The sequence below is a fragment of the Silurus aristotelis genome (assembly GCF_946808225.1).
Source record: "Silurus aristotelis genome assembly, chromosome: 10".
Classification (NCBI taxonomy): domain Eukaryota; kingdom Metazoa; phylum Chordata; class Actinopteri; order Siluriformes; family Siluridae; genus Silurus; species Silurus aristotelis.
Window position 1 is genome coordinate 14,950,354 of NC_139583.1, and position 13,218 is coordinate 14,963,571.

A 13,218-nucleotide genomic window follows, 5' to 3' on the forward strand; every position below is an offset into this window, starting at 1 on the left:
ATTATAGCAGAAATAAAGATCTGCATGTGATTCGCGTTATGACCACAAGATGGCACTCAAAAGGTCTTCAATGTAGTCATAAGAGGACAAATACTACATAAATGAGGTTCAGTAAAATAAAAATAAAAAAATAAAAAATAGAAATCTCCTATTCCATCCATGAAAAAAAAAGCTTTTTCAAGTGCTTTCTCTTGATTATTTTCATGTTGGATACAAAGATCCCAATTGTCAGGTCTGGATAAGATGAGATAGTATTGGATAACAGATGATTACAGGCATGCTGTTAAAATAACAGGAGAAAAAACAGAACTGCAGCAGAACAATCATGTAAAACATTTTATATTGAACGCTTTCATTCAGACATTTGAGGGGGGGGGGGGGTATAGTACATGATCCACCATTAATCTTCATTAAGGCATAAACATAAAATACAATAGATATTTACACTATTCCTTCAAGAGGCAGTGTTGTATCAGATTCACCAAAGGAGGAAAACAAACATTTATCAAACTAAGTTTACACAAAAAACTGAGCTCTGCATACTGTACATCTTGAGAAATTCAGGAACTTGCTACTTCTTTTCCTTTAGTTTTTTTGGTGTTTCATTTTGACAATTTGGCAAACTATACATTTGATTAATAAACTCATGTAGGTTCAATTATATTTCCTTCCTTAAAAAAAACTTTCTATTCAGTTGAAACAAAATTATAAAACAGTGGTTTTCCCAACAAAAACAAAAAAAAGTAGAATTTCATGCCCCCTCCCAAATTCTTGTCTCAATTGATAAACAAGTTTCAGATTTGAATGAGAAAGGTCTAGCAGATAAGTATGCGAACAATATGGTCATTATTTTTCAATAGGTTGAAAGCTATGATGCTCTAATTGCTTCAAATTTAGATTTCTTCCAATGGGGAGCAGAAACAAACAGCTTTCATTTTCTAAATGAATACGGCTGTAATGGTTACTAATAAATATCAGAGGAATGTTTCCCAAGTGCGGCAAAATTAAGACAGGATACCAAACTAATCCGTGTAACAAAATATGCACATTCACCTTGTAACAAATCCAAAGTACTTAAAATCCCATATGTTAGCTGGTGTAATGGGCGGAATGATTTGTTCACAGTAATATAACATACAAAACATACAAAACAATTCTATGACATATTAGTTCGAAAGCTTATAGTGTTCATTTCATGTAAAGATAAAAACATCCTGTCACTTGATGTTACATATTGTAGATCTAATTGCTTAGTGATGGGGATTACATGACTGTTGAAGGAGTATCATTAGAGAACTCATTGTAAAGAGTTACCATATAAAATAACTTTGCCTAAGTGGTTTCGTAGAGAAAGAATTGGCAACGCAGAACCTTCACGATTTTCAATTAATTTTGGTGCAATAAACTTTGATCAACGGGAAACCTTTAACAGCATCGATATCACCTCACAGAGAATAACTATAACGGTTAAAAAAATAATTCACAGCAAAAATCAGGAAGGTCTGAAAACAGCGAACACAGATTTAGTAGTCCTTCCTGCAACTTCGTTATGTCAAATTCTGTTCAACAGATAATACAATCAGGTAAAAGGTGTAATCAGACAATAACAATGAAAGGAAAAAAAACATTACCAATAAATAAATAAGGGGGAAATGACACAAAATAACATGAACATAAAGTAAAAAAAAAACACCAGCACAGAAACGGACTGGAGAATGAGTGAGATATACTTTGCTAATTGGCTCTGTGGTTAGCAATGGTGACGTCTCAGAGTTCTTGCATCAGACTTAAAAGTGCGTCACCTCCTCTGCTTACAGCATGTGGGTCCTAGGCATGTGCCGATTTATATCGAGGTAATCGCTTTGTTTTTCCCCTCATGATATAATTTCTTACAAGGTATAAGGATAGTTGAAAAAGGACTAAAAAAAGGATTATGGAGTCACAGAAAACCAGATTATTATTAATTCCGTATTTGGTGAACAGGATTATGGGATCACCTTCATGTGAAGAGGCCTTTAAATCTCAGGCTGCCTTTTGAATAGAATTCAGGAACAGTGACAGAACTCTGAAATAGGTTTGTAAAAGATCATAGAAAAGTTCATCGGCACATGTCTAGTGGGTCCCAGAGTGTCGGTACCAGCGTGTGCAGTGTGACCGCAGGCTGTGTTCCTCAGCCGTTGTATTGCTGCTGGTAGCGGCGGTTCAGCTCTCTCAGCTCCTTCTCTCGGACACGCCGTGCTCTACCTGACTTGCTCGAGCGGCTGGAGCGCGTCGACTGTGCTGACTTTGTGCTTTGGCAGCGCGACGACGCCCTCTTGAGCAGGTTCTGAGAGATGCAGCGCTGTAGGTTCTTCATTGAAGATGAAGCAGCCATGCTAACAATCCAAGGGTGCTTGAGCGCCTGGCCAGCGGTCAACCTCTCGCCCGGGTCCACAGTGAGCACGCGGTCAATGAAGTCCTTCGCCAAGTTGGACACACTCGGCCACGGCTGGGAGGAAGGAGAGCAAGAAAATGGCAACAGATCAGTCATTCTGAACAAATCACATTTTTAAGTAAAAAGTTTGGACACACCTCCTCTAGTGGTTTTTCTTTATTTGTATTATTTTCAGCATTGTATGTGAATACTGAAGAAATCCAAACTATAAAAGAACATGTTCAGAATTATGTAGCAAACAAACAGTGTTAAACACCAAGAATGTGTTATATTATAGATCTTAATATTTTTAATATTAAAAATAACATTCATCAGATTCATGATTGTCACCTGGAATGGTTTTAATTTCACAGGAATGCCTTGTTAATAGTTCATTTGTGATTTCTTAATGTGTTATAGACCATTAGTTGTCTTGTGCAGAAGAAGGGAGTGTACAGAGTAAATAGCTCTATTAGCTCTACTACAACTACTGTACAAATCTACATCATGGCCAGAAACACTCATTTACATTGAACTTTAAATGTATTTCCAAGTGCAGTCGGCAAAAACCATCAAACTGGTGAAATAGGCTCTCGTGAAAAGAAGAAACCAAGCAGTACCTCTTCTGCAAATACATTTATTAGCATTACCAGCCTCAGAAACAGCCAATTTGCCTAAATGTTTCTCAGAGTTCAAGTGGTAGACATATTTCAAGATCCACTGTTCAGAGGAAACTGTGAGAGTCAGGCCTTCATGGTCGAACTGCAGCGAAGAAACTATTACTTCAGAAGAACAACAAGCACAAGAAACTTGCTTGGGCCAAAAAACACAAAGGAATAGACATTAGATCAGTGGAAAACTGTCCTTAAGACTGATTGGTCCAAATGTAAGATTTTTGGTTCCAATTGCCATGTCTTTGTTCGACTAGAGGGTGAATGGGTGATTCCTGAATGTATAGTGGGGCCATAATTAGTTTTTTAAAAGGACACTGACCCCAAACACATCTCGAGGTTTTGTAAGAACTAGTTTGTTTAAAGAAAAAAGTGTGAAATCCAGTGGAGATGGTTTGGGATCAGTTGGACCAGAGAATGAAGGAAAAGCAGCCAACAAGCTCCACTGAGCTCCTTTGGCAACTCCTCAAGATTGTTCTATTCCAGGTGGCTGCTTCATGAAGCTGACTGAGACAGCTGTCATCAAAAGGTGGCTACTTTGGAGAATCTGAAATATAAAACTTTGGTACTGTATATGTATTGTTTCCAGAAGTGTATTTTCAGAAGTATGTCAGACCTTTTTGACCTACTACACCAAATCAAACGTTCAATACTTTAACAACTAACGATTTGTTGTCAAGATCAATAAAAACCTTTTTTTATTTTTTGGGAGATTTTGGCTTTTTTTTTGCCCTGGAGTCTGATATTACCATTTATCATTATGTATATGGCCTGGAATTAACTAAATAACAGTAAGGCACAAACATTGCCTCCAGCAGACAAGATGTTTTACTTTGACGTTTATAAAATATGGCTTAATGCTTTAAGTTAGATATAATCAGATATAACCCCGAAGTAAATATGTCCAATAAAAACCATTTCCACACAGAATTGTATGTACTCTGCATCTATTACCCATAACCAACAATGTATTTTTAGCCAGAGTTACTGCCCACATGAGATGGTCATTTTTGGAAAATGGGTTTGTTCACTGAAGAAGGAGAACTAATAGGTTCTGTAAACATTTAACCTGACTAATATGACGGATTAAATTCTCCATTAATGCTTAACCTTACTGTTTACATCTCACATGCCATAGAGAACAGAATTCATGCTCTTGTTGCTTTGTATGACACATTTTCTTAAAAGCCCATAGATTTTTTTGTGTAAGCAGCAAAAATCAACACTGCAGCAAAAGTTTGGTGTGGGATTTGTGATCACAGGAACGTTCTGGTTACCATCCAGTCAGAACTCATACACACAAAGACACAAACACAGAATCCACAACCCAAATAACTCCAACAGCAAAACCACAAATTTTGGTATTGGACAATGAAGCAATTCATTCATCAAGAGAGCATTAAAGTGAATCAGTAAAGGAGGTTTATAATAAAGTTTGTATCAGAGGAATAAGGGGCCAGACGTTCATGGGGTATTGTTGTTTTTGGTGTCGTGACAGTGGCCTTCTGGGGTATATTTCTGCTTAGGAATGCAGATTGTGAATGGACAGGGTAAATGTCTGCATGTCCTCATGCAGCTTTATAACAGGCTGTCAGAGGCTTTATTCTATACCACAAAAAAACACTGGTGGGCACTGAACACATAACAGCACAGAGCAGCGTAACCATGGAAAAACTGTCATTAAAAAGTGTAATTACTATTTTAAAAAAGTGCAGTTATTCTAAACGATTTGGGTGACAGCAATGAGACACATCTGATACATTTATACCTACATTTGACATCTGCATCTAGTGCAAAACCATTGCAAAAGTACTGTATTAAATGAACACTTTATCCCCAAGTCCATAGATGCATGAGCCATAAATCATCCGAAAGACTCACTGTAGAAATGATTTCTAAACAATACCTCCAAAACATTATGCAGAATGCTGCTATTCTTCTTAGCCTGCTGTGTTTTGACTTAACAGTTTCCCAGATGTTTTCTTTAAGGTCTCTGACCAGAAGAGAATAAAATAACTACTACAATAACCGTGGATCCATTTTAAAATGTAAAACACACACTATATAAATGTTACGCAGGAGAATCTTAATGTAAACCTTTACTCAAGTTTCCTATGCCAACTTATACAAAAAATAAAAATAAACATGTTTACAACCTCTTTCACTTCTTCAGCTCAGCTGGCAGCTAAAATATGCATGAGACAAGAAATAAAGTTAATAATAATTGATTCCCACCTCCCCAGAGAAGCTGTACTTCCCCTTCAGGATCTGCCGATAGAGGCGCATGCGGTTGTCATCCTCAAAGGGCATGGTACCACTGAGCAGGATGTAGGAGATAACCCCCAGCGCCCACATGTCCACAGCATTGGTGTAAGGCTTGCGTACTAGGATTTCAGGTGCGATGTATTCAGGTGTGCCACAAGTGGTTTTCATAAGGCATTCATCCCCCTTTTTGCGTGTACTCGCTAGACCAAAGTCTGTGATCATGATCTTGGAGTCCGCACCAGGGTGGTAGTAGAGCAGGTTCTCAGGCTTAAGGTCACGGTGAGTGATGCCCAGCATGTGCAGGTAGCGCACCCCATCCAGTACCATGCGGAGAACACGTGTGGCATCTCGCTCAGTGAAGGAACCACGTGCGATGATGCGGTCAAAGAGCTCACCTCCTGTGGCCAGCTCCATCACCATGTACACACGCTCGGCCGTCTCAAAAACCTCCATCAGCTGGATAATATTCGTATGGCGCACACGCCGCAAGACCCGCAGCTCCGACTCGCACACCTCGCGACCTTCACGCCATCGAGTCTCGATCATCTTGATGGCATATGGCTGCCGTGTACCCTTGTGCTCGACCCGCACCACCCGGCTGAAGCTGCCGCGACCAATAAGCGCCTTAATCTCATACTTAGCCGTCACCCGAGGGTCAAACTTGGCCCGGTACTTGGCCACTTTGTTTCGCCGTGGTTCAGAGGGCTCCAGCTGGCCTTTTCCTGCCATAAGGGGATTAGTGGCAGCACCTGTAGCTTGGCTTTGACCCTGAGGGGAGGGAGAGTCGTTTTTTTTGTCACTGTCATCCACACGAATAAAGTTCTTATAGACATCAGTTTGCTGAGAATCGACCTTCTTGACTAGATCTAGCTGCACGTCTGCTGGTGGTTCTGGGAGGACCTTGCTTGTCCTGCACCCCATCACGTCAGGATCCTTCGCACCCGATACGGGCGGCACATCCTCATAACCCGTTCCAGCCAAAGGCACTGACAAAAGCTTTCGACACCACAAAAGTCAAGGATGATAAAGGATCACAATCACGTTCTACATAAGAACGATCTTCTCCTCAGGTAAGAGGTGAATGCAGTCTACCTGAAATAATGAAGGAAAAAAATAAAAATAACTGAAATTAGAAATCTCATAAATGTACACATTAAGCCTTAAGTCATGAAATGTTATTTTCCAGTCATTTCAAGCAAGAAATTAAATACTTTTTCTGTAATATTTTCATTTTTATCAAAGCAATAGATGTGGTTAATGTACTCAGATACGGTCAAACTTAGGAATGATTAAAGAAGAGTTCAAAATATAAGATTCACATAGATTATCCTCTCTAGATTAACATATGCTGAGCTGTGGCCTGTCAGACCATGTTTTTAGCAGTAGCAGTGGCAGCTTAGTGGTGGGGGGATTTGAACTCACAACCTTCTGATCAGAAGTCTAAGGTCCTAACTGCTGGCCGATATGGTCATATAGACTGTTGTGGTGTGTTTGTCCAGTTTCATACAGCCACACACTGTTGGGTGTTGGATCTGTGATGTTCGCAAATGTTGAGCTATTTTATGAGTTGATCAGTAGCTCCTGGTTCCATAACCTCAACTGACTGTAGAAGACTGTAGAAAGAACATTACTTATAATCACACATTCCGGTTCCGGCTCATGTTAGTTCTCAATGTCCAGTGTTTTGTATTGTTTAAAGACTATAATCGCACTCTTGATGTCACCCAAATGAGGATGGCTTCCCCTTTTTGAGTCTGGTTTCTCTTAAGGTTTCTTCCTCATAACATCTAAGGGAGTTTTTCCCTGCCACAGTCGCCATGGCTGATCATCAAGGATAAATACACATCATTAACCTTAACTGTTCAATTCTGTAAAGCTGCTTTGAGACAAGGGCTGTTGTGAAAAGTGGAAACGAAATAAACTTGACTCGACACTGTTTCGGGTGTGTGTATGTCCCCTTTTAAGTGTGTTTGCCCAGTTTAATATGGCCACATTTTGTTTCAGGTGTGGTAGTGAGTCATTAATGGGCTGGGCAGGGGCATGGTAGGGCAGGGGTATGGGCAGGGGCATGGTATGGGCAGGGGCATGGTAGAGCAGGGGTAGGAACAGGGTTTATGGTAGGGACAGAGGCATGGTATGGGCAGGGGCATGGTAAGGCAGGGGTAGGGGCATGGTAGGGCAGGGGCAGAGACAGGGTTTATAGTAGGGGCAGGGGCATGGTAGGGCAGGGGTAGGGGCAGTGGCATGGGCATGGTAGGGCAGGGGTAGGGACAGGATTTATGGTAGGGTAGGGGCAGGGGCATGGTTTATGGTAGGGGCAGGGGCATGGTTTATGGTAGGGGCAGGGGCATGATAAGGCAGGGGTAGGGGCATGGTAGGGCAGGGGCAGAGACAGGGTTTATGGTAGGGGCAGGGGCATGGTAGGGGCAGGGGCATGGTAGGGGCAGGGCGTTCCCGGTGTGAAGTTGGGAAACCTGCTCCAGGCTAAGAGGACCAAATAAAATGACAGGACGTAAAAGAGTAAAACAGCAGTACAGACAGGGAACATGGCGCTGAAAACAGCACACGGCGCTGTACGGTGCTGGTGGCGGCTGTGGACGGTAACCCGAGTGAAAGGAATGTAGCCCAAAAAATTTACCTAACTTTATTTAGGATTGAAGTAAAGAGTCATACACAATAAACAGTAACATTTCTGAAGTAAAAATTCTAGGAAGTTTAAAAGTGAGCGAGCAGAAAACTCGATATACATGTATAAGTATTTCTCCGCAGTGTAAAGACTTGTGTGTGCGGTGATGTCGCACAGCTCCCGCACCACCTCACTGTTTCCCCGAGGCCTGGACTAAAAGGTACACGGTTACGCGCTAAAAGAGCTGGATTTATTTCAACCCAATTCTATTGACAAATAAATGTATTCTATGAGAAATATATGAAGATTAAAAACGTATTGGTTTAGTGTAAACGTCACCTTATCGCTGTTTGTGCTGCACTCGACGCAGGGAGTAAAAGGGCAGGATTGTGGAGGTCTCCAGCGCCGCCAGGCTCCTCAACCCACTCTCAGCTCCTCTCTCCATTTTATCACCGCAGCTTTTCTCCAACTTTCCTCCTCTTCAAACTCATCCTTAAACTCTCTCTAACACACACACACGAGGAACTGAAGAAACACACACGAACTTGTTCAGACCTTGACTATGTAATGTCTTGTTTTCAGAGCAGAAGCACCTTCTCCCCCGTACACGGAGTTTTTTTTCTCTTTTGGAGGAGTTCGGCTTGTTTCGACCCCTGCAACAACTACAGTGAAGCCAGAAGCAGTCAACATGGCCGATAGCGGCAGACAGAGGAGGTACATTACTGTCACAGGGGAAACTGCAAGACTTCTGAAATAAAGATGAACATTGTTAGAGCAATAAACTTGAAGAACATCAGTTTCGGTCAAAGAGAATAAACTTTCAGAGAAGCAGAAAAAACTTTTAAAACACAGTGTGTGTGTGTGTGTGTGTGTAAGGGAAGGGGGGGGGGGGGTGTAAAACAACTTTGTTAGAATGAAAATTGATTTCATACACATTTTATATATATATATATATATATATATATATATATATATATATATATATATACACGTCAATTTTATAAGAAGTCAATATGAAGTCAATTTTCATTCTGTGGGTGTGTGTGTCTGTGTGTAAACTCGAAGAAAGTCAGTTGCTGTCAAAGAGAAGCGAGCAATACATTTACAATCACACAGTGTAATCCCTGGGGGTTGTAAAACATCTAATAATTTAAAATATTAAAAATATATGTTTATATATATATATATATATATATATATATATATATATATATATATATATATATATATATATATATATATATATGTGTGTGTGTGTGTGTGTAAAAATAAACATTTGTTGACCCTGAATTGTACTTGGGTTTCAGAAAGGATCACTGTCAATATCCTCCTTTTCTCCTTTCTTCTTCCCTCTTTTTTCTTAGGTTTCTACATATCTTTTATTTTATCTTTTAGTTTCTACATTACTCTTATTTTGTTAAAATCATTTGATTGCCCTTGCTTGGTTGCAGGCTTCAGCTGAGGTATGCAGTGTTGCTCAAACCCATGCTGCTGAGAGCCCAAGAAAACTTGTTAGACAGTACTGTGAGACCCTCAGAGTTCCTGTGAGCTGTATGGCTTCCAGCAGAATGATAATTCAGGCTTTAAGAGAAGCTTTGCTGGATGAATCGTTTCCCTCTGCGCACTGGCCAAACTTTGTGTGGTTGGGGGTTTGCATGGTGTGTTGAGTCACCCTGGTCATTTTAAATATCTGTAATGTTAAGTATAAACAACTAAATTTGATGAAGGCCCCTGGGATGAGAAGATAAATGTGTTTGAGTTTAAAAGCCATGCCTATTCGCATAGAAATATACCTATTCCTAGATCCCATTACACTGATGAAATTATTAAAATGTGTAAATGCATCATGTCTAAATCAAGATAATTGATTGCAGTCGTCTTGACCTACAGTATTACTCTCACAGCATATTAACACATTGTCCTCCTCTCAAAGTGGCCAAAGTAACAATTATGCACTTTTAATGGCATTGTAATGACGCTTCCAAATAAGTGCAATCAAATTCACAACCCGGTATACAGCATGCATGTTATCATTTATCATATTACAAGATTCTATATGTATTTTTGCACGTTCTTTATATCTTCTCTCTCCTGAGCCATTTTACAGTATATCTGTTATATATACGATGCAATGTTTACGCCATTCATTTTCTTTCTTCCACATATTACTTGTCTTGTTATACTTCACTTTATTTTAATCGTGTTTGTTTCAGTCAGTGCAACAGATGTTGCTTTTGCTTGTGGGGGCATCATGAATTCATATCTTGGTGTCTGTGTGAGAACTAAACAAGAATCTCTGACTATTTGATTTAATTAGTTTAGTGGGTCCCAGATATATTTAAAAACAAACCAAAATGTGTTTTGAGAAATTAAATTAAAGGGGAAAAATATTGTTAATTAATATAATTTATATTTATGGAGGAAAGTAAATGAATGTGTGTGTATTTCATGCCTCATGTTTGAATTACTTTAAGCACTGCCATAAGAAACTTATTTGTGGATGTACAGCTGCTGAAGAGTTTGTGGTGGTCTTTGGCGTATTTATCGTTTAATGATGCGCCAAATGTTCTCTATAGGTGAAGGATCTGGACTGCAGTCAGGCCAATTCAGCACCCAGACTCTTCTACTATGAAGCCCTGCTGTTGTAATAGCTGCAGTATGTGGTTTTGCATCATCCTGCTGAAATAGACGTCGTATGGAAGGGAGCATATGTTGCTCTAATACCTTTTTATACCTTATAGCATTTATAGTGCCTTCTAACAAACCCCCATACTATCAGAGATGCTGGCTTTTGAACCGAACGCTGAAAACACGCTGGTAGATCTCCCTGCTCTTTAGCCCAGAGGACACGGCGTTTGTGATTTTCAACAAGAACGTCAAATTGAACTTGTCCGGCCATAGAACACTTTTTGTGGTTTCTGGAAGTATTTCTGGACCCGTTTAATAATGTCAATGACACAATCATGCCGATGAGTGATGCAGTATTGTCTGAAGGTAAACAAAGGTCCTTAGCCTTGTCCCTTATGCACCGAGATTTCTCTCTGAACCTTTAGATGATGTTTTGTACTGTATGAGATTTGCACAGCCTTTGCAATTTGACGTTGAGACATGTTGTTTTTAAAGTATTCCACAATCTTTTTAAGGACTAGTTCACAGATTGGAGAGCCTCTGCCCATCTTTACTTCTGAGAGACTCTGCCACTATAAGACATCCCTTTTATAGCGAATCATGTTACAGACCTGATGTCAATAATCTTGAATAAATACTAGATGTTCTTCCAGCTGAACATTTTCAACATTTCTGTTTTTTTCAGCCCTTTATTGCCCCCATGCCTGTAGCAGGCATCTAATTTAAAATGAGCTCATTTTCTGCCTAAAAGTAATCAAATTTCTCAGTTTTAACATTTATGTTCTCTATGTTCTATTGTGAAGAAAATATTGTCGCATTTGATTTGAAAGTCTTTTCGTTTTCATTTTATTCTAATTGAAACAACGTCTCACCCATTCGGGTTGTGTTATAAAATTATAAATGAGGGGAACCATGGTAAATTTGAGTTTAATATAATACAGTTTGGTTATTTCACGGCCCTTAATGAAGTTTAATAGGAAACAGTTTGAGCACCTCTGCTTTTAAACGTTTGAATACGTTCAATAATATTTCTTATTAGTTTATCTGTCACTGGATGGATAAAACCACTAGATGTCACTGTTCTACTGTTTCAGACCACGAACTGCAGCGTTCTCTCAAGCTCTTTTGTTTTACCACTGAAGCAAACAAAACATACACACACACACACACACACACCCCAAATGTGCATACACTGATTGCAGATAGGCTTAAAAATACAAATTCTGAATCTGAAATCTGTCATGTAAGTGGCTTTAAACTAGGAACCCATGTGGAATATATTTGTATAATTACATTTTATTGTGAAACTTGCTTCCACTGTAAAGTGATAGTACAAGTGTTGCTACACAATTGTGCGCACTTTGACATTCTCTTAACAGAACAACAGCTAAAAGAATTTTAATGTCTGTGTTTATATCCTGGCAGACATTTCTGGTTGGTCACTTGTCTTTTCACTGGTGGTTTGTGTTTTTCTTTTATTATTATACTTTTTTTTTTGCTGGTGTCCCATGTGGTGCTCCAGCGTACATTGCAGGTGTTATAATGAATACTGCAAGTCCTCTCTTTCCCCTCTGCCGAACAATGGCTTCATCCCAAATGCAGCTCTGAATAAGTCTGTGGCGAATTTGAATAGGGCAATAGAATGATGTAGTGCTGCTTATGAATGCAGTGTGGAAATGCCAAATGAAATGTTAAGTTATAGACTTGGTGACAGCCATCTGGAGCCTGTAAAGGACACCGACTCTCTGATGGACCTACTCTGAATTAGATAAGATAAAGTGTTTGAGTAAGAGTATAAGGAGCAAGGGGATAACGGAATGGAAATGCACAGTTGACCAAAGGTTTAATAGACAGCTAGTCTCTCTGGTCTGTTTATGAGTGCATACTGCAGGAGGATAGTAGGAGGCTCTGGGCTCAAGGTCCAAATGCCATACTGCAGGATTCTTCCCTTAATATGAGGTTTGTCATTTATTCACTTCCTTATGCAGTAATCTGTGTCGCACAGCAGGTGTAAAACAATCTGCAAAACAAATCAACAGGCATGATGGATGGATTAGTCTTTAAGGCCCCTCTATAATTCTGGTGCCTACACTTTTTATGCTTCTCTCACTCATTCTTTCTCTCTGTCTCTTTCTCTGCCCCCTCCCCCTTGCCTCATCTCCCTTCTATCCACCCAAAAAGGTCAATACCATCTGTTAAATCCAAATTTGCTGACTGGTGTACATTATTTATCAGCATGAAGATAGAAGTGGCTCTATTAAAAGCCGCACTGACTCTTCCTCTCTCTCTTCCTCTCTCTCTCTCAATTATTCTCATGATAATCAGTCTTGGCCTGTGGGGCCTGTCCAGACTAGCTCTCTGAACAGTACACTGAGATCTATAGCTGTTCTGAAATTTGAAAAGTCTGCAGTGGATTTGTGTTTGACGCTGATCTGAGTCTCTAGGCTCTCTTGATGAAAGTCTTATGTGTGGAAAAAGTCTAATTTCCCAATTCCCTGTTTAATTCCCCCTTCAAAGCTCTGCTCACTTTCAGGACAACTCTGAATGTAATATTTCCAAATATTTGGAGGATTATCTCATGTGCCAGCTCTACAAAGCATTTTCTCTTTCATATC

General features: G+C 39.7%; 1 protein-coding gene across 2 annotated transcripts; it reads right to left on the bottom strand.

Annotated features, from left to right (window-relative positions):
* Window positions 1–323: 323 nt before the first annotated feature.
* Window positions 324–8,842, bottom strand: pskh1 (protein serine kinase H1). 2 transcript variants are annotated; one of them, XM_083552706.1, is made up of 3 exons: window positions 8,315–8,842; window positions 5,320–6,437; window positions 324–2,488 (listed from the first exon to the last, which is right to left on the bottom strand). In XM_083552706.1, the coding sequence occupies exons 2-3, from the start codon at window positions 6,268–6,270 to the stop codon at window positions 2,171–2,173; spliced, it is 1,269 nt and encodes a 422-aa protein (XP_083408832.1). In that variant the 5' UTR covers window positions 6,271–6,437; window positions 8,315–8,842; the 3' UTR covers window positions 324–2,170. The 2 variants fall into 2 exon arrangements, with proteins under 2 accessions (XP_083408832.1, XP_083408831.1); XM_083552705.1 differs by having other exon boundaries at window positions 5,320–6,441.
* Window positions 8,843–13,218: the final 4,376 nt, after the last annotated feature.

What these genes read in the sequence shown, in the direction of transcription:
- pskh1 (XM_083552706.1), bottom strand. Translation starts at nt 6,270, where the DNA reads ATGGGGTGCAGGACAAGCAAGGTCCTCCCAGAACCACCAGCAGACGTG. An exon ending in AGTACAGCTTCTCTGGGGAG is followed by an intron (nt 2,489 to 5,319) that starts GTGGGAATCAAT and finishes CCTTCCTCCCAG; the next exon opens with CCGTGGCCGAGTGTGTCCAA.